Raw genomic sequence first — 20,914 nt, forward strand, 5'->3', positions numbered from 1 at the left:
AAAAAAAACATTTGGTGAAATGTTTGCAAATGTATTAACATTTTAAAAACAACAACCGTTACCACTGCTCATCCTTGAGATGTTTCTAAAAGCCCAGACTTGAATCCCATTTTCACATCTCTGCACAGATGCTGTCCATCCAACTTGATGGAGCTTGAGAGTTCTGCAAAAAGGAGTGGTTGAACATCCCCAAAGATCGGTGTGCCAAGTTTAAGGCCTGCAAATAAAACACTGCAGGGGTGTGACTGCTACCAAAAGTGCATTGACAAAATACTGACGCCGTGAATACATTTTTTTTTTACGTAAACGTGCAATGTCATGTCAATGTCATTGTGGAGTGATTTTTAGGGGGAAAAAAAATATTTACTTAAATAAGGCTGTCACAAAACATAATGTGAAAAAACTGAAGCGTAGTGCGTCACTTGCTATCAGTACTAACTTAGTTACAACTACCCCTGCAGTTACCTTGATTTTTTTTAAATACAAACTTTATTTACAGAGGTGTGTGAGTATCCTTTGTTCATTCATTAATTCATTTTCTACCGCTTTTTCCTCACGAGGGTCGCGGGGGTGCTGGAGCCTATCCCAGTTGTCTTCGGGCAAGAGGCGGTGTACACCCTGGACTGGTGGCCAGCCAATCACAGGGCACATATACGTAGACAAACAACCATTCACACTCACATTCATACCTATGGACAATTTGGAGTCGCCAATTAACCTAGCATGTTTTTGTGGAACGTGGGAGGAAACCGGAGTACCCGGAGAAAACCCACGCATGCACGGGGAGAACATGCAAACTCCACACAGAGATGGCCGAGGGTGTAATTGAACCCTGGTATCCAAGCTGTGAGGTCTGCACGCTAACCACTCGACCACCGTGCAGCCTAGTATTCTTTGTTGAAGTGTTTTATTTTTTTTACATACATTTGATTTAGTGCATATTGTGCATTAAAGATGCCAAAACCAATCCAGCGTACACATGCTAGGCCACCTGAACCATCAATATCATATTTGTGTTATAGGCGAAAAATAATATTAGTGTAATATCTAATCATATACAGTGAAGAAAATAAGTATTTGAACACCCTGCTATTTTGCTATTTCTCCCACTTAGAAATCATGGAGGGGTCTGAAATTTTCATCGTAGGTGCATGTCCACTGTGAGAGAGATAAACTAAAAAGAAAAATCCAGAAATCACAATGCATGATTTTTTAACAATTTATTTGTGTGATACAGCTGCAAATAAGTATTTGAACACCTGTGTATCATCTAGAATTCTGACCCTGAAAGACCTGTTAGTCTGCCCATTAGAAGTCCACCTGCACTCCATGTATCATCCTGAATCAGATGCACCTGTTTGAGGTCGTTAGCTGCATAAAGACACCTGTCCACCCCATACAATCAGTAAGACTTTAACTTGTAACATGGCGAAGACCAAAGAGCTGTCCAAAGACACCAGAGACAAAATTGTACACCTCCACAAGGCTGGAAAGGGCTACGGAGCAATTACCAAGCAGCTTGGTGAAAAAAGGTCCACTGTTGGAGCTATCATTAGAAAATGGAAGAAGCTAAACATGACGGTCAATCTCAATCGGAGTGGAGCCCCATGCAAGATATCACCTCGTGGGGTCTCAATGATTCTAAGAAAGGTGAGGAATCAGCCCAGAACTACACGACAGGACTTGGTCAATGACCTGAAAAGAGCTGGGACCACCGTTTCCAAGGTTACTGTAGGTAATACACTAAGACGTCATGATGTGAAATCATGCATGGCACGAAAGGTTCCCCTGCTTAAACCAGCACATGTCAAGGCCCGTCTTAAGTTTGCATATGACCATTTGGATGATACAGAGGAGTCATGGGAGAAAGTTTTATGGTCAGATGAGACCAAAATAGAACTTTTTGGTCATAATTCCAATAAGCGTGTTTGGAGGAAGAAGAATGAAGAGTACAATCCGAAGAACACCATCCCTACTGTGAAGCATGGGGGTGGTAGCATCATGCTTTGGGGGTGTTTTTCTGCACATGGGACAGGACGAGTGCACTGCATTAAAGAGAGGATGACTGGGGCCGTGTATTGTGAGATTTTGGGGAACAACCTCCTTCCCTCTGTCAGAGCATTGAAGATGGGTCGTGGCTGGGTCTTCCAACACGACAACGACCCGAAGCACACAGCCAGGAAAACCAAGGAGTGGCTCCGTAAGAAGCATATCAAGGTTCTAGCATGGCCCAGCCAGTCTCCAGACCTGAACCCAATCGAAAATCTTTGGAGGGAGCTCAAACTCCGTGTTTCTCAGCGACAGCCCAGAAACCTGACTGATCTAGAGAAGATCTGTGTGGAGGAGTGGGCCAAGATCCCTCCTGCAGTGTGTGCAAACCTGGTGAAAAACTACAGGAAACGTTTGACCTCTGTAATAGCAAACAAAGGCTACTGTACCAAATATTAACATTCATTTTCTCAGGTGTTCAAATACTTATTTGCAGCTGTATCACACAAATAAATTGTTAAAAAATCATGCATTGTGATTTCTGGATTTTTCTTTTTAGTTTATCTCTCTCACAGTGGACATGCACCTACGATGAAAATTTCAGACCCCTCCATGATTTCTAAGTGGGAGAAATAGCAAAATAGCAGGGTGTTCAAATACTTATTTTCTTCACTGTATCCTTCATTGATAATGAATAAATCAAATGCTTTCAATCTACTGTGGTTCAATTAAAAACAGCAGCTCCACACTTTGGATACCACTTCCATTAAGTTGCAGTTTCATAGAAAATGTAAGATAGGATGGCACCTACCATTTTATCGGTGTCTCCTATAAGTCCTTTGTGGTCAGTTGGTTTGTTGTCTCCAGTAACTTATTTTAACAGCTACAGTTAAAAAAATGGCCTAAATGGCCTAAAATTAGTGATCAAAACATACAGAATTAAAAAATCTATCAACGTCGTTTTTACACTTTCATCTCTTTGGACACTCCGAATTAAAAACACACAATACCAATGTGTCCATGTCCACGTATTACGCTAAATGAGGGCTGGTATGTGTATTTTAACTCGAAAAAAGCAAAAAAATAATTTACTAGAATGACATTATAGCTAGCTTGCTGCAGTAACAGTACTTAACACATGCGGTGGAATTTGGAGGCGTGTATGAATGTACAGATTACAGTGAGGGAAATCTCGCGAGATCTCCACGGTATCGCATAAGCGGGGGCTAGATCTTAAGTTTTCCTCATGCATCATTAGATGATTCATAACAGCGTCAAGATGTCGGGACGATCAGGCCGCGCTGAGACCAGGAGCCGCGCTAAAGACGACATTAAAAAGGTTCTGGCCGCCATCGAGAAAGTGCGCAAATGGTATGTTGCCTGTCTTGTTAACAATATGGAGGCAATGTTTTAGCTGGCCATTGGTTGTTAGCTGCTACGTCGTTCAACTAACTTCAGTCGGAAAAGTTCGATGATTGACGCGGCATGTAAGCCAATCAAGTGTCCCGGTTTGCCAAAAGAAGGCGGGACTATTGGATTTTTTCCGCCAGCATCTGTCAATATGGCTGCAGCTCTGCACTACTTATTCCGAAGATCCAGTGGACGACTTAATGTGACAGTAATAACCACAATTCGTTATCCACGACAGTGTTATGTCCACGCTACAGATAAGGAGATAAGGAGAAAACACTGGCATGTACTCTAAGACGTGGATCAAATCCACCGATTAGAGGAGATGATTGTTAGCTTTTGTCTAAATATAGCTAAACTACTTTAATCCTCAGGGAGAAGAAATGGGTGACTGTTGGAGACACGTCCTTGCGTATATTCAAGTGGGTCCCAGTGACAGAAACGAAGCAGGTGCTGGTTGCAGTTAGGAAACTCCCTGATGTACAGTATATGATATGTGTGTGACTCATATCAGTGCATTTCATATCAGATCTATCGTACCAAATCTACCGGTGGAGGTGTCAGAGGACTAAAGGATGTGGTTCTTGAAAACACCAACTCTTTGCCAGATTTTGCTGGTGAGTCTCCAAGTGGACAATGCATATTTTTATAGCAAAAATACCGGAAATCTAGCATCCTTTGTATTCATGTGCTGTACTGTAATTTACTATACTACAGTATGAGAAAGCAGAAACTACAATATGACCACACGGGTGTAGTATGCTCAATATGACTCTGATATTGTTTTCATCAGATGAAAATAGCAACCAGAGCTTTCTGTCCGATGTCTACCATACCAAGATGGACAACAACAGCAGCAGCACCTCCAGCTCGCAGCAAGTCAGCCCTCCACATACCTCAAACCTCCGCGCTGAAGACTCTCAACCACCAATGCTAGGCCAGGAGACTGTGGACGGTAAGTTGATGGCTTTCTCACGTTAGCTCTTTCGGTCTATAAAAGCAGGGTCGCCCTTGGCCAAAACGAGGCCTGAAGCAGAATTGTATTTGTTTTTAATTATTTTAAAAGGCAGCAGCTGTACCATGACACCTCCAGGCACAGGTGAGCGGGTGAATTGTGCCATTTTATTAGATTGGGGTGACTCGTGCCCTAGCCCTGATGGCAGTGATGGGCATTTATTGCCCCCTTGTGCCCTGTTGATTGTGGAGCCCTATACACAGAGTTTGTTCTGCATGTAGGAATGGGCGGCCCTATATACAGTATATGATTTGGTGTTTGACTTATGACTTATTTTTACATTTCTTCATCACCAATTATTACGTTTATGAAATTAATGACACCTCATGAATCCAGAACCAGACCACTCTGGACAAGATGGAGCAGATGAGCCTCCTACTCTGATTAAGGAAGACCTTCTATTATCAGGCACTGCAAGACGGAGCACCCCAGACACACAGGTTTGACATCAAACAGTATTTTTCTTCATTATATTATGTTCGCCAGTGTAGCAAATCCACCATTTGATATGTTTTTTTTTTTGCTACAGGAAGAATCGGATGAATCAGGAGCACCTCCTTTGAAGAAGATTTGCAGTGGAGAAAGTACAGTTTTAAGATAGCTTTATGCAGAAGCATAGAAAACCTATCCATGGCTATTTTCACAGAAGTGGTCAATACCATTAAGGCTCTGATGTTCTCTTGATATACATTCAACTGGCAGTTCATTTGGAAGGTCTGTACAATCTGATCTTGGCTTCTAACAGGTCTACAGGCATTTTTTTTTCTTTGAATTTTAGATGTGAACTATTGAGAGTGCTGGTCATTTTAAAAATGTTTTTCTGTGGATGAGAAATTATTTGTAGACTATATTTTGTTGCGTGATTTGCAGATCCAATCCACACATTTCCGAAATACAGGCAATTGAGGAAAGGGGTCATGCAACAGAGGGTCCAGTGCCTTGCTTGAGAGTGTGTCAGCTGTGCTCAAGGAAGTGGAACGATATCTCCAACAAATACTCCCAATGACTATTCATTTTTGAATCTCAAATATCATTGACCACATAATAAAAATGAAGATAAATTTATTAAGGTCCTCTTAAATCAGGGGTGTCCATAGTCCGACCTGGGGACAATTGGCAGCCTGCATGTTCTCGATATATTCTTTGTCGCCTATAACACAAAGCTAATATGTAGATTATTTTAGCATTGTAAGGCACAAACATGTAAAAGTGGCTTCAGGCGTCCTTCATTTTTTCCATCAGTGGAAATTGTTTTTGACAACCCGGCCTTAAACCACCATTCTAGTAGTTTTTCAGAAAAACTGAACATTTTCAAATTGGTATTGGTATCTCACTAATTAATTAATTTACTTACGCCCATAATGCAAATTCCAAATTTGAGCCTGGGTGACTTTATGGCTGGCTTTGGCCATATATACAACTCAATTTCATTAAAATTATGTCTTCACAGTATAATAAACTAACATCCTTGGTATACACTGTTGGATGTGTTACAATAGTGTCATTATTGTAAAGAGACAATTATGTGTAGTTTATTAAGCTCTATTATGGAATGAAAATATTAGCAAACCCTCTTCATGCAGTGCGGGTTTACATTACAAACTAATACCACAGAAGTAACACTTGATATATTTGTTGGGACCACCTACTGGTGGTGCATGCTACTTGGACACAAAAGTGAAAGTTTTTCGGGTCTTTCACCTTCACACACCCTGGCCTGGGTGATCAGTCCCCAGCTGGTGTCTGGGTGCCCGCTGCATCAAGACCCTCTCTGTGACCTTTAAGATGTTCCTGATGGTTCTGTGGGATTTCACTCCAAGGAGCGAAAGGGCCACCATAACTTGTGTTGCTTGGAGTTTCCGGGTCCTGCGGGGAGACTCCGTACCCAAGTCCTGTGTCTTACTGGATCCTGCACTACACTGGCTGTGTGTCCTAGCGTTGCTTCGCTTGTTCCATCCTGAGGCAGACAATCCTTGTCTGGTGGATCTTCAGGCCTTTCAGGTTTATGTAGACATAGACTATGTATTCTGTTGTTTGTTTGCTTGTGTTTTTGCCTGTAGTTATATCTGCTCAACATGCTAAACCTTAGCTTTGTTGTCTTTTTAATTAAACTGATGGATACATTTACATACAAGTCATGGACAGTGTACTTAGTATTAACATATTGTTTAAAAAAAAAAAAACAGTGTTATGCAGTTGAATGCCACCTGTGCATTTCTTCCGATCATGTGTTTTGTCACTTTTTGGACTCCACAGTAGCTTTTTACAAGTGCACCTTGATTATTTCAGATATTAATTTTATGCCCAACTGAGAGTTAAGGACATACAATATTAATACGAATTGTTCAATTAAAAAATGTAATCTTGTTTATAACAGACGCTTTGTAAGCCATTCCAAACACGTTCACGGATGCTTTAATTTAAATTTGTTCTTAATTATTATACCTTCAGGCAATTACTCTTCATTAATTATCAATGCGTGGCTTTGTCCTATTGTTCAATGTGACGACACAATGGGATTAGAATATACAGTTTGTTCTTGTTTTTAACAACCAAATGAGCAATGAGAGTAAATGTGATTTATATGTTTTTGTGTGTTTTGCTGAAAATATGATAATATTCATTAATGTGCGTTAACGTATAACCTGTGTTTTATATTGTGGTGGGCAAAGCTCTATTATATTAGGTTGTCCTTGACGGATAATGGACATTCGATGGTAGCCAATTGGATGTCACTTTACGCCAGTTTGACGAGTGCGCTCATGAAGAGAGCCAATGGCTGTCAAGGGAGGGCGGGGCCCGGTTGCGACGCCGCTTGCTGCCGGGGAAACGGGAGAGTTGAGGGTGTGCGAAATTGTGCCGGTGTGCGAAAAACTCCCGCCATTTCGACAAAGAATTAACATCTTCGGGACATTGATTTACAAAAAAAAAAAAAACAAAATTGTTTTTTTTTATTAAACGAAGAATGAGCATTCGAAAACTCCAACAACGACCATCAAACTCCGCTGGAGAAGTGAATACCGAGTGAATTGTTCTTCGCGCCAGACATCCTGCTGGACTGTGGCTGTTGCCGCGAATTTAACTTGCGTTTTGCGTGCATCCTCTTCAAAGGACCTAGAAGCTGGCAAAATAGTTTGGAATACGACCAACAACCTCTTTTTTTTGTCCGGGACACTACTTGGAGAACAATATGACGTCGCTGCTAAAGCAGAGAAGAGACATTGGATGACTCAGAAAGAAGTGCAGTGTTTTTGTTTTGCAACGACATAGCAAACCGGGCTATTAGCAAGCCCCTAGCTGCTACACGCTTAGCTCCAGGCCTACCGGTGGTTACGGGCGTTTGGATACACGCGAGAGTCATTTAATTTAACAACAGTCTATTAGTGCTTTGCCGTGGGTATTTCATTAAACAGTCGATATCGCGACCGTTTGTGGATTTTACAATGGCGCCGCTTTTGGGCCGGAGACCTTATCCATTAGCTAAACCGTTAGCCGAGCCGCCAGGCCCGGGAGAAGAGGTCTACATCATCGAGCACACCAAAGAGGCCTTCAGGAACAAAGAGTATCCTCCACTGTAATGTTGTTTACCTTGTCTTGACGCGGACCCACGCATGTGTGATCATTTATCTGTGGCTAAACCAATACTTAACTCACGTACATACCCGTGTTACCGTGTTAAATGTTAATGTGTTGTAATGTCAATTTATACACCTTTGGCGTTACCCTCGTGCAAAGCTACCACTAGCTTGCTAGCTTATATTTACATCGTTTTTAAAAAACGTCTTTTCCCTCAACTGGTTTATTTTGGTCGTATCTATTATGTTAAGTCATTTTTGGGATATGTTCCAGAAAATCGTCCTTCCACTTTTATAGCCTATGCGAATCGACTGTCAACCATTGTCCTTAGCAGAGTAATGCTACTACAATGCTAATGTTTGGTGTCTCTTTTACGTACAGTCGAATACACTACGACGTACGGTCAGTGTCTTCTTTATCGGTTGAATGTTGCCGACTGACGTTGTCTCTGAAAGCGGTATTTAATTCATTAAGTGTCTTCCGACGCTAGCTGTTGTGCTCCACAATTGTCAACACCCACGTAGTTGGCTAGGCTACGCGCAAGCCTTCACCACCACTTTAATCTGTTTCTTATTGAACCCTACGTTGCGGTTGTATAATACAATTTTAAGTATTTATAATAAGCTACGCCCATTGGTTTCTTGTGTATAAATATCAACATCAGGTTTTTACATTGATTAAGTGTGTCTTGGTTTAAATGTGTCTTTGTATATAAAATATACCTTGACAAAATGTCCCCAGAGAGTATGAGGCCCGCTTGAACAGGTATGAGGAGCGCATCTGGACATGCAAGAGCACCGGAAGCATTCAGCTTACACATAAAGAAGCATGGGAGGAAGAACAAGAAGTCACAGAACTGTAAGTATTAATTCCTAAATGTGTCATTGTTTGCATTACAGTTTACAGTGGTTATCTTCTTAGCGATTGTGTTGTGTATAACCTGTACACATGGTTTAATGTGTTTTGGATATGCACACAAAGTGCATTGCATAAGTACAGTTGCATATTTCAACATGTCTGAAAAGGAGTAGGAAGAAAGAGCGCTTATTTAATCATACCCTTCTCTGTGGCATAGTAGTTTGAACCAGAACTGTTTGAGCGCAAGAGCCGATAATAGAAAAAGTGTGCATGATTCAGATCTATTGTGACCCTATAGTCATCATGTCAAGCTAATTGTTAATGTAACTGTGGAATAGATATCGTGACAGTAGCTCGGAAGTGTCAAGCCCAAACCATAGTCGTGGTGAAGGTCATGAAGCGTTCTACTGGGCTATGATTGGATAAAGGTGGTGCTCCGCCTTCTTGCTATTTCAAGGCTGTGCATGTGATAGCGTCATCCTACTTCTTCAATGGTTCTGTAAAGGCTCCCCAACTAGAACCAGGCTCACATATGAAAACCGACTGAGAGATGTAAACTCTTTCCAGACTGCGTACTGTATTTAAAAGAAAACTATTACTATCTGCTACCATGTTTCAACTACGGTATACTTGGGAAGTATCTTTGCACTGGTACAACGGTTTCAGTATTGCAAATGTCAGTTGTACAATTTGTGTAATGTCCAACTTACTTAAAGCAGTGTAAAGTGAAAGTGCTATAGCCGCCAGTCGCTAATAAGCACCGCACACAACATCAGAATTATTCTGTGCTGCTAAGCTCAGTGATCTTGGGTGATTATGACAATGCCAGACTGTAATCCCTTTGCTGTATTACTAATGTACAACTAATTTAGCATCAAACTTATTTGGAAGTTGTTTATTACTTGATTGTAAATTAAAACAGTCCAAAATCCAACAAGTTCAAGTTCAGTAACTATTGTATGGTAGGAAATACTCCCAATAAATCCTCCTAAATGACAGAAACTACATCAGTTGTTCTGCAGGGTTCATGAAAAACAATTTACTGTCATATTGCAAAGATCTAAGATGCTAATCATCTGCCTGAATAAACATCCTGCACGAAGAATGTAAATGTGCATGCATGCTAGATATTGAAGATATTGGTTTGTCTTTTGTACAAAAATAACCATTTTATCTGTGCAGGCTTCAGGAGGAGTATCCCCACTGGTTTGAGAAGCCCATCTTGGAGATGGTTCACCACAACACAGTATCTTTAGATAAACTGGTTGAGATGGCCTGGGTGGAAATCCTCACAAAGTATGCTGTTGGCGAAGAGTGTGACTTCATGGTCAGTTTGATCTTTTTTAGATTACCTGTAGTTGTTTTTGGTTTCTCTCATAACAATGCTCTTAATTGAGAATTAATTAGAACTGTTTTCATATTTTAATAAACTAAGTTAATCAGCTTGTTCTGTAAGGCCACAGTGTCATCAGGATGTATTTTCTTTTTTCAATTATCTCTTATTGAAGTTTTACAAATGATGTTGAAAAAAATGCTTTTCTTAATACCAGTTCTCCGAAAGGAATGTCCATTATGCACATACAAACCAAATTCCTTTAAGAACTTGTCAGGATGTATTTTCAATCAAAATCACAGCTACTAAAATGCTATTGTCTTGGCACTTGCTCACTTTTTTTTTTTTTAATCAGGTGGGCCAAGGTAAAAGTTTACGAGTAAAGGTGATGAAGACTCATCCCCTCGAACAACCTGAAGGTGAACCTGGGGAGAAGAAACTTGAAGGTGCCTGTGACTCACCATCCAGTGACAAAGAGAACGCCAGTCAAGAGAACCAGAGGAAGGAACCTCCCAGCAGAGAGGAGGAGAACAGGAGAGAGAATCTCAGTGAGTTTGAGCATTAATTTCAAATCCCGGGTGTGTGGTACTCAAGATTATATTTGTTTTTACTGGAAAGATGAAAAATTAAGTGGCAACAAGCGTATATTTGAACTACTGGCATGGTGTTCACATATGAATAATACATTTAATATTTATACTTGACACTGTTGTTTTTTTTCCAGGTGATAGAGCACGACGTTCACCAAGAAAGCTTTCCACTGCCACAAAGGAAGAAAAGAAGAGGTGGGTGATACCCAAATTCCTTCCTCATAAGTATGACGTGAAGCTGCTCAATGAGGACAAGGTTGGTATATTTTTCTTGTTTGCAAATACATAGAATTGTTCGTTTCAAACTCCCGTCATCAGCACTAAATTGTTGTAGTTTGACATTTAAGGGAATTGATTCTACTCTGTCTGACCAATGCCGCAGGTGATTAGCGACGTGCCAGCAGACAGTCTTTACAGAACCGAGCGTCCTCCAACCAAAGAGATCATCCGCTACTTTATCAGACACTACGCTCAGAGGCTGGGCATGGGAGAGAGTGCGCCCTGGGTTGTTGAAGATGAATTGGTGAAAAAGTTTAATCTCCCCAGTAAATTTAGCGACTTTCTTCTTGACCCACACAAGGTACTGCGCTGATAAATTTCATACCTAATATTCTTGTATCGGCTTATGTTTTTTTTTTGTTGTTGTTAAAGTTTTTAGCTGAGAATCCTTCTGTAAAACGCAAGAGCTTAACGTCTCCGGAGGGTAAACCTAGGAAGCGGCAGAAGACCCTTTGCACATCGGGGGAGGACTCAGGAAATGATAAAGGAGAGAAGAAAAGGACGAGCAAGAAAGATGCTCAGGGGACGCCACTTAGTCCCACCATCTGGGGCCATGTGCAGGTAGGCTACATGGTTTGTTGTGGGGTTTCACACTTCACACAATATTTGCTTTAATTGCCTCTTTTTTTTCCCCGTGACAGAAAATAAAAATGAATGGTTCACCATTAAAAGTCAAAAACTCTGGAACATCTAAGAAAGGAGAAGGTAAAAAATCTGGCGACAAGAAGGATGGAAAGAAAACTGGGAACAGCGGTGATAAGAATGTTTTTAAAGGTTCTAGAAAAGACGCTAAAGCTGGCGCTAAGACATCGAAGATGAAGCAGATGACCCTGCTGCACCTAGCTAAGAGTCCTGCTGCCGGCAGCCCCAGAAAACGGGCCCGCAGCAGCAGCACCGGCACTGCTAAATTGGGGAAACCATTACATCCAATGGCTCTCCATCTTATTCGCTACTACAAGGAGAACAAGGGCAAAGAAGACAAAAAGAACGTTCTGTCCGCTCTCTTCACTAAAGCTGCAAAGGCCTTGTCCCAAGACGACCGGGGTAGGCTACCCGATGAGCTGCAAGAGCTGGTGCAGAAACGCTGGGAGAAACTGGAGCAAAAGAAACGCTGGGCAGCTATGAGCGAAGAGGAAAGACAAGAAGAGATGAAGAAGAAACGAGAGGATCTCAAAGAGAAACTACGAGAAAAGGCTAAGGAGAGGCGCGAAAAAGAGATGCTTGTCCGTCTTGAACAATCCCGACGATATGAGGACCAGGAGATCCTCGGTGGCAAGACCCTGCCGACATTTAAGCTTGTCGACATGCCCGAGGGGCTCCCGAACACTCTCTTTGGAGATGTTGCGATGGTTGTGGAATTCCTTCACTGTTATTCTGGCCTACTGATGCCAGATGACAATTACCCCATCACATCTGTGGCCTTGATGGAATCGCTGGCTGGAGAACGAGCTGGCTTCCACTACCTAAACCGTGTTCTGGTGGTACTGCTTCAGACGTTGCTGCAGGATGAGCTGGCTGAAGGCTACAGTGAGCTCGACATCCCGTTATCTGAGATCCCCCTTACACTGCACTCTGTGTCAGAGCTGGCGAGGCTGTGTCTGCGCCCTTATGATGCTCAAGGCGAGGAGAGTAACCAGGGATCCATGGACCTGGCCTTAAGCGGCTTCGACGATGTGGTGACCAGCGAGTTCCTGGAGAAGCTCGAAACCGTAGAGGTGTTTGAGCTCAGCCCAGAAGAGAAGGTCAGCCTGCTTGTGGCGCTGTGCCACCGCATCCTCATGACCTACTCGGTGGAAGACCATGTCGACGCCATGCAGCAGCGGACCGCTGAGCTGTGGAAGGAGCGTTTGGCAATGCTGAAAGAGGTGAACCGCAAGATGGCTGAGAAGAAGAAGCAAAAAGAGACCGAGGGAAAGGGTAAGTGCAGTTGCAATCAAAGAAGTGAAACATGACCTGGACAAACAAATATTTTTTTGGTTTTAAAATAATGCCTATTTTATTTTGTACATGACCTCAGATGATAAGAAGAAAAAGGATGATCCAAAGAAGGAGATCAAGAAAGAAGTAAAGATAGAGCTGGTAGACTTGATCAGCTCAGTGAAGAGCAGACAGCTGATGAGCATACAGGCCAAGAAGGAAAGGGAGGAAATGGACAAACAGAATAAAGGTGAACCTTACTTTACCTCAGCTTACCCTGCTACTTATTTTTCAGATGATGGTCAAACAGGCCGTCATGATTTGGCTCGGCACCAAATTTGTTCCTGTATTTTTTTTATCGCTAAGAACGCATGGAGGAGGCGGCTGAAGAAGAGCGACTGCGTCGACAGAGAGCTACAGCGGAAAAGACTTTTAAGGAGGGCATAACCAAGGCCAGGCTTGTTCTCCGCCGAACCCCACTCGGAACAGACAGAAATCATAACAGGTAACCCCTCTAAAATATATATATATATATTTACAACAATTATTACCGTAAATTCCGGACTATAAGCCACTACTTTTTTCCCAAACTTTCAACCCTGCGGCTTATTCAGTGATGCGGCCAATTTATGTCATTTTTCTAATGGCCGCCAGGGGCTCACTAGTAGAAAAGGTAAGATTAAGACCGGTGGAATATACATGCGTCGAGGAAGACTGCAACTTCTTGTCTTGTGCATAAATTAAATTAGCGTGAACATACCCTCATCATGGAAAATTGCAAAAAGAAAGGCATGTGACGCAGCTTTCAAGCTAAAAGCAATCGAGCTGTCCGATAAAGAAGGAAACAGAGCTGCTGCACGTAAACTTGGCATAAACGAATCGATGGTGAGACGCTGGAAACGACACTGAGGACGATGACTTTGATGGCTTCAGTTCAAAGGAGGAAAAAATGAAGACGGCTTACCGTGATTTTTACCAGTATGTTCTTTTTTACCAGACCTGTTATACTGTGTTGCTAGCGTTTTACTGCCGCGTCACAGGCACCATTTGTGAAGAAAGTTATATTATTATTATTGTTAAGTTATATTATTAAAACTTTGAAAACTCTCTGTGTACCATCTTTCTTTGTAAATATGTTCACATGTTTTAATGTGGGCACATGCGGCTTGTGTATGTACAAAATCGGTTTTCCTCTAAAAAAATGTAGTGGGTGAGGTTTATAATCAGGTGCGCTCTATAGTCCGGAAATTACGGTAGTCAATTGCCTTTAACAAAGGTGAAGGAATTAGAAAATATTGAATGTAACGTGTTTGGTGTTTTTTTTTATCCAGATACTGGCTTTTCTCCGATGTTGTTCCTGGGCTGTACATCGAGAAAGGCTGGGTGCACGAAAACATAGACTACAACTTCACTCCTCCAACAGAGGAAAAAACAGCCGATCCTCAGTTGGATGACGATGACGATGGTGAGGCTACGACATACCACCCGTTCAAAATGCATTTTATGAGTAGGGTAATGTGATTTATAGTAGTATATTTATGCTCATTTGCAGCCAAATGTGATTTTGTATCGGTATTATACAATTAAAGATTGCTTTCTTTGCAGGCACTGATGCGGATGACGGAAGTATCAACGGTGCCAATAATTATGGGGCACAGCAGGTGGCACCAACAGACATTTGTATGGAAAATACGATTCCGAAGCAAGGACAGAATCTCTGGTTAGTGCTAGCCGTTCATCTTTGTTTTGAATATTTATATGCTTTTCTTTAATATCTGGTTTCTAATGTCCTAATCCTGCCAACAGGTTTATCTGTGACAGCCCATCGGAATTGGAAGAACTGGTGGAAAGTCTTCACCCTCAGGGAGTGAGAGAGAGTGAGCTGAAAGCAAAGATAGAAAGCAGGTGAAGGGATGCATGCTCAAGAGAGAAATATTTATTGAAATATATATATATATATATATGAAATGTCGCTCCAAATCCTGTTTTTCATCTCCCTGGGCCGACTGTCCAGGGAGAATCCATGTCAGAAGTAGTATAAATATAAAATAAAATGTCAGAAAATTTTACCATAAATTTTACCTTTTTTTTTTTAAAATAAAAAAAAAATAATTAACACATTTATTTCTTTTTTTTTTTACAAAGCAGCAGCAATTAAAGTAAATAGGATGCTGATCACTTGTCCTTGTACAGGTACCAGGACATCATGCACTCTATTAATTTGACTCACAAGGACAAACCGGGTCTTCGGGTCTCCGAGAGCGACACTGAGCTGCTGAAATATCTACGCAGCGATATTCAGGAGATCGCCTCACGCCTCCTCAAGGGAGGCTTGGGCTACTTTGAAGACGATGCGGACATTGAGGATCAGGTGAGCAGGTTTTCCATTGGTTGTCAGTGTTCTCATTTATACAAAGCTTTATTTCATCAATGATGATGAAATAGTTTTTTTCTTGTAAGCAAAATATCAAATTATGGAAATTGTCTATAAAAATTCCTGATTGTGCTTGGCATCCTCTGTACACAGCTGGAGAATATGGACAACCTGAAAGAATTAGGAGAGAGTATCATCACTATTCAGGCATGTGTGATCAAGAAATTCCTGCAAGGATTCATGGCCCCCAAGCAGAAAATGAAGAAAAAGCAAGTGGCGGAAGACAACAATAAAGCCGAAGAGGTGGATGAGGAAAAGAAATTGGCAGAAGAGGCCAAGGTATGTGTGAAAATGTGCCCATACATATTTCTGCTCCCTCAACTTGAAATGCCTTCCATTATTGTAATATTGTCACCATTATTCGCTTAAAATGCATTGCGTTAGGTTGCAACAGCGTTAGAGAAGTGGAAGACGGCCATTGGAGAGGCCCAGACCTTTTCCCGCATGCATGTGCTGCTGGGAATGTTGGATGCCTGCATAAAGTGGGACATGTCTGCAGAGAACGCCCGATGCAAAGTCTGTCGCAGAAAAGGTAACAACTCTTGTCAAGATCTTTTGGAACTTGAACCCCGGTAGTTAGTGAGGGGAGGTATGATCTATGAACTGATCAAAGCCGAGTGGAGATGCGGAGGAATGAATTAAAGAGAAAACAATCTTGAATCTTTTAGGCGATGACGAGAAACTTATCCTCTGCGACGAATGTAACAAGGCCTTCCACCTGTTCTGCCTGAGACCCGTGCTGCACCGTATTCCTGAAGGCGAGTGGTTATGCCCGGCGTGCCAACCTACGTTGGCCAGACGTGGCACACGCTCGAGGTAAGTTCCTATCAAAGCAGCCTTGTTTCATGCTGTGCCGTGGATTATTTTGCCGCTTAGTTAAAACTACTGTGAATAGCTCAATGCTAGTAAAGTTATGCTCTTCAGGGACTACAAGGAGGATAGTGATGAAGATGAGGAGGACGAGGAGGACTCTGAGGAGGAGGACTCTGATGAAGAGGACTCTGACGAGGAAGAGTCTGAGTACAAGTCCATGGGCCATAGCTGTGAGTATCATTGTCATTTATAATCAACTACGGGCAGCAATAAAGTAATTTCCGTCAAGTAGTATTCCTTATTTATAAATCAAATATTTTGTTAAAGTATAGAAGACTTGTTTGCTTACTCCACATAGTTTTTAATATTGTTAAAGCCTTTTAGACATAGAATAACCCGCATATAGTCACATTTACACCCAAGCCAACCAATATATGTAATGTAATGTAATCAGGGAAAAAAAGACTCATAAATAAGACTCATATGCTTTTTGTCTTTCAATAAGCGTTCTTCCGGACATGTGGACAGGAAGTGACATCGGGAATTCAGAATTGAGTTTTAGCTAGAGTACGGCCACAACATTACCGTGATGATGATTTTTATTTTTGTTATTGTGCCTGTTATAGCATAATTAAAACTTTTTTAAAAAAATTGATACCCAGTGGCCAGTGTAGACAACAGTTCATTAACTGTATTTGTAGTTTAGTCATTTCCATGCTTGGAAATGCTTAATTTAGGCCAGGATTACGTAAAATGTTCTTTAATATGCATATTTTTGACTAGTAGTGGGTCGTACTCAACCACAAAGTAGCAGTCATTTTATAATTTTTTTTGAAAAACTATCCTTTAAGTGATTTTTTTTTAGGAACAGCATGTCAGGTATAGTATTTTTTGCCAATGTTTTTCCTGATTTTTATCCTTTATTTATAGTTCAAGTTCAAAAACACTTTATTTATCCCAGAGGGGCAATTTAAAGGACACAGAGAGCAGCATATGGAATAAAAATGTAAGAAGCAGACAAGGACAAGTAAAAGAGCAGACACTACTGAACACACACATACCTAAAAGAATAAATAGTAATTAAATATTTTTTTTTAAAGTATAATAGATGGAGGTTCTGCGAAATCTGCATAGGGAGGGATCCAAGTTCAGAAGCTGGACTGCTGTAGAGACAAAGGTAGTTCTCCTTTGTGTTCTACATCGTGGGCATCTTAGTCTCCGACCTGATGTAGCGCGTGGGAGGGGTCCTGTAGGATCCTAATGTGCAGTCCGGGTTATTTACTGATCGCAGTGTAGAGAAAGAGCTTTTACAGGATGGCCAATGATTTTGCAACAAACTCTTGAAATACTGAATAAGCGAGTCCGGTTCTGTATATGCAGTGAATAAAACCATGAAATGAATGAATTATACTTTATTTCTCAATAGTGAGGCCCAGGAAGAAAAGTAAACAGTCTTCAAAAAGTTCCAAAAGTAAATCCAAAAAGAAGTCCTCGTCCACAAGTCAGAGTCGCAAGCAGAGGACTGGCCCCAGCAGCCCTGCGGACATCGATGAACTGGTAAGAAACCGATGCCTTCATTTGTTGTTCTCTAGTGTGTGATGTGTTCTAAATGTTGTATGTGTTTCTTTACTGGAGGTGCGTCAGACTTCCCAGTCAGGAGTACGCAGACATGTAATGGAGATGGAGAAGTGTGAGGAAATCCTCAAGAAACTCACAAAGTTCCGTTACAGTTGGCCCTTCAGGTGAGTGGACATTTTTAAATAAGGGGATCTTTTAATTTATTTGCCTCTACATAACATTGCCTTATTAATAATACACATTAGATCAGGGGTCTCAAACTCTATTTACTTGGGGGCCACTGGAGCTCGGGTCTGGGTGAGACTGGATCACATCAGGTTTTCCCCCAAAAAAAAGCGCATTTATTAAAAACAAAAAAATAAAAAAAACTTGGCTTTGGTTCCAGTTTTCTACAAGAAAAGCTCTGATAAAACATTCCACTGTTCTCAAATATCTTACTTTTTATTTTTCTACACAAAATAAGATGAAAAATAAATAAACAAATCAGGAATAAAGAAAATCAATTAATCAGTAATAAACAAATAAATATAATAATAATAAAAACTTAAGAAACCACATATAGTTGGTGGGTAGACAAATTATTTTTTTCAGATTAAAATGAACAAAGCATTATTAGAGCCCTGTAGACATGACAAAACACGACTATAGTCACATTTATACTCTTTTTATTTACAACATATTGCGCAACTGCAGCGTCTTGAGACACATGCTAACTCGCTAACTTGAGAGCTAGCGACCTAAACGGTAGCCTTCAAGTTATTTCCTTTCAACTTAAATAGCCAAAAACTTACCACTTCCACACGGATAGGGAGGATAACTATTAACAATTATTTAACCTTTAACATGAACATGAATCAAACGTAATAATTTTTTCTGGGTACATGATACCATACAGCATCCATATCAAACTTGCGCGGGCCGCACTAATATTAAACTTTCATATCAAGGCGGGGGCCTCAAACTAGTGTCCTGCGGGCCACGTGTTTGAGACCCCTGCATTAGCTCAATCAACAAAATATTTAACTCATTCATTCTCGTGCCGTGCGGTAAACATCCTTTCCACTGACCCCTTTAAGTCTGTTTTTTTCCCCCCGTCTTGCTAAAAAAAGAAATAATGGTGATTATGACTGACATGTGATTACGTCTGATTGATGCCAAGTTTAATTGGTCTTAAATCTCCTCCAGGGAACCCGTGTCCCCAGAGGAGGCCGAGGACTATCTGGACATCATTTCCCAGCCCATGGATTTCCAGACCATCCAGGGCAAGTTCAGCCAAGGCCTGTATCGCCACGCCCAGGACTTCATGGAGGACATGAAGTTGGTCTTTTCCAACGCGGAGGAGTACAACGAGCAGGGCAGCACCGTTCTCTCCTGTATGACCAAGACGGAGCAGGCCTTCACGGAGTTGCTCCAGAAACTGCTACCTGGCCTCAGTTACCTCAGACGACGCTCACGGAAACGCGTCATTCAAGCTCCTGAGTCATCAGAGGAGGAGGGGGACGAAGAAGAAGAAGAAGAGGAGGAGGAAGAAGAAAGAGTCTCACAGAAAAGAATTCAGAATAGCAAATCAAATACAAAGAAAAGCAGAAGTAGACGTCAAGGCCAGAATGTTGAAAGCGAGGAGGAGGACGACGAAGAGGATGATGGTCCAAGGAGAAGTAAGAGGACCTCATCAAAGGCACGTGGGAAGGAGCACGATAGCGACGGCGAGCGGAACACTCGTAGAACTCGGCAGCAGGGTGCTCGGGCTGACAGGGTCAGCAGTGATGAAGAGCGACCCAGCCGCCAGCGACATTCCAAGAGACAGAAACGCTCTTGAAGACCCAGGCAGCTTTTTTTTTTTTGCCTTGTCGTCCTTTTCCTCCCATTTTTGTATTTGTGATAAGACACCTTTTCAACATCAAGCAGGGAAACAAACCTCAGAAGGACCTTTTTCTCCTATTTCTGTTCATATTTTTGGAAAAAAAAATCAAGAGAAAAGTGATTTATATTTGTAATATGTGTTTTTTTTTTCCTCTTCACTGAGAGGTCCTCACAGCTCTTAGACACAAACCAGCTTTGTACGTGTTTCTCTGTACTGCTGGGTTCTAATCCGTAGCATGGAAGTGCACACGGAGTCTCGGCATCACTTTTCCCGGGCTTTTTCCAAATACTTTCCACTCCATGGACCGTTTTTCATGGACTAAAAAGACAGTGCCCGTGTAGCTCAGACACCCAATGCACGCCATAAACACTTTTAGATAATGTACAATATGAAAAATGTGTATCGTGGTGTCGAAATACAACAAAACTCTCCCAAAACGTCTTTTTACTTTACTGCCCTAATTTTCAACTAGCAACCTGACTAAAAGTGTCAATTTTTGTCTGAAAACATCCCGGTACCTCAAGGTTGGTGTGCACTATTTTGTGAACAATGTATTTAAAAAAAAAAAAAAAAAAAAAAGGTGAAAAATGTACCAAACATGCCAGCATCTGCAGGACCACTTTGCTGAAGTAATGTGCATAAACATTTGTAAAACAGTGTTTAAAAACAACAGATGTTTGTTATCAAAAGGATATTTTTGAATAGTTTATATTTTTTGCACATTTTTATTTGGTTTTGTAAAATGACTCATAAATGATGTCTACATTGTTTAAAATCAGGGCTCTCCTATTTGTGCAGAGAACATGTATAAAAAAAAACTATCATAGTAGAAATAGTCCATTTAGTCACGTGCATTTTTGTAAGGAACACCTCAGTGAATGATTAACAATCAAAAAAGTACTATGTGATTTTAGAATGGCTCACATGCTATGTCCTTTCTGGGCCGCCAGATGGCGCCCTTCCCTTGTTTTTTTTTTTTAAAGCAACATTTCAGTGACAACTGCTGCCCAACAGGGAAGGACAGAAAGGACACCAGCATCAGACCCAATTCAGTCCTCTTGTGTCCATCCTGTGCTATTTCACGTGTTAGCTTTCATTCTTATCTCATGTTTCAAGTTTTTGCATTACATTATTTGTACACCAAACAAAAAGTGACTGCCCTTCTTCAGACACCTGACTTAACTACAGAAATCTTTTACCCAATCTCTCCATATATATATATATATATTTATAGATTAGACAGGTTTAAGGACTATTG

At 41.2% G+C, this 20,914-nt stretch overlaps 3 protein-coding genes across 4 annotated transcripts in view; 2 read left to right on the top strand and 1 right to left on the bottom strand.

The window, feature by feature from the left end:
- Positions 1 to 3,087, bottom strand: part of hip1 (huntingtin interacting protein 1) — a 53,683-nt gene extending 50,596 nt beyond the window's left edge. For both annotated transcript variants that reach the window (XM_058080899.2, XM_078792999.1), the window contains exon 1: positions 2,801 to 3,087. In XM_058080899.2, the coding sequence (XP_057936882.2) occupies positions 2,801 to 2,803 (3 nt within the window). In that variant the 5' untranslated portion in view covers positions 2,804 to 3,087. The remainder of the gene's footprint in view (positions 1 to 2,800) is intronic.
- A 107-nt stretch (positions 3,088 to 3,194) lies between these two features.
- bcl7bb (BAF chromatin remodeling complex subunit BCL7B b) lies at positions 3,195 to 5,479 on the top strand. The gene is made up of 6 exons (XM_058080903.2): positions 3,195 to 3,360; positions 3,774 to 3,849; positions 3,929 to 4,016; positions 4,193 to 4,354; positions 4,751 to 4,854; positions 4,944 to 5,479. Exons 1-6 carry the CDS (start codon positions 3,248 to 3,250, stop codon positions 5,013 to 5,015), a joined length of 615 nt encoding a protein of 204 aa, XP_057936886.2. The 5' UTR covers positions 3,195 to 3,247; the 3' UTR covers positions 5,016 to 5,479.
- A 1,746-nt stretch (positions 5,480 to 7,225) lies between these two features.
- baz1b (bromodomain adjacent to zinc finger domain, 1B) lies at positions 7,226 to 20,633 on the top strand. Its single transcript, XM_058080897.2, has 21 exons — positions 7,226 to 7,976; positions 8,732 to 8,848; positions 10,031 to 10,175; positions 10,537 to 10,729; positions 10,906 to 11,027; positions 11,154 to 11,351; positions 11,423 to 11,611; positions 11,692 to 12,967; positions 13,068 to 13,217; positions 13,334 to 13,472; positions 14,299 to 14,432; positions 14,573 to 14,687; positions 14,774 to 14,872; positions 15,161 to 15,338; positions 15,495 to 15,680; positions 15,786 to 15,933; positions 16,070 to 16,217; positions 16,326 to 16,444; positions 17,641 to 17,771; positions 17,850 to 17,956; positions 18,978 to 20,633. Exons 1-21 carry the CDS (start codon positions 7,858 to 7,860, stop codon positions 19,609 to 19,611), a joined length of 4,647 nt encoding a protein of 1,548 aa, XP_057936880.2. The 5' UTR covers positions 7,226 to 7,857; the 3' UTR covers positions 19,612 to 20,633.
- Positions 20,634 to 20,914: the final 281 nt, after the last annotated feature.

Source organism: Doryrhamphus excisus, linkage group LG8 (genome assembly GCF_037039965.1).
Source record: "Doryrhamphus excisus strain RoL-2023G ecotype Guam linkage group LG8, RoL_Dexc_Guam_v1.1, whole genome shotgun sequence".
Taxonomy (NCBI): Eukaryota; Metazoa; Chordata; class Actinopteri; order Syngnathiformes; family Syngnathidae; genus Doryrhamphus; species Doryrhamphus excisus.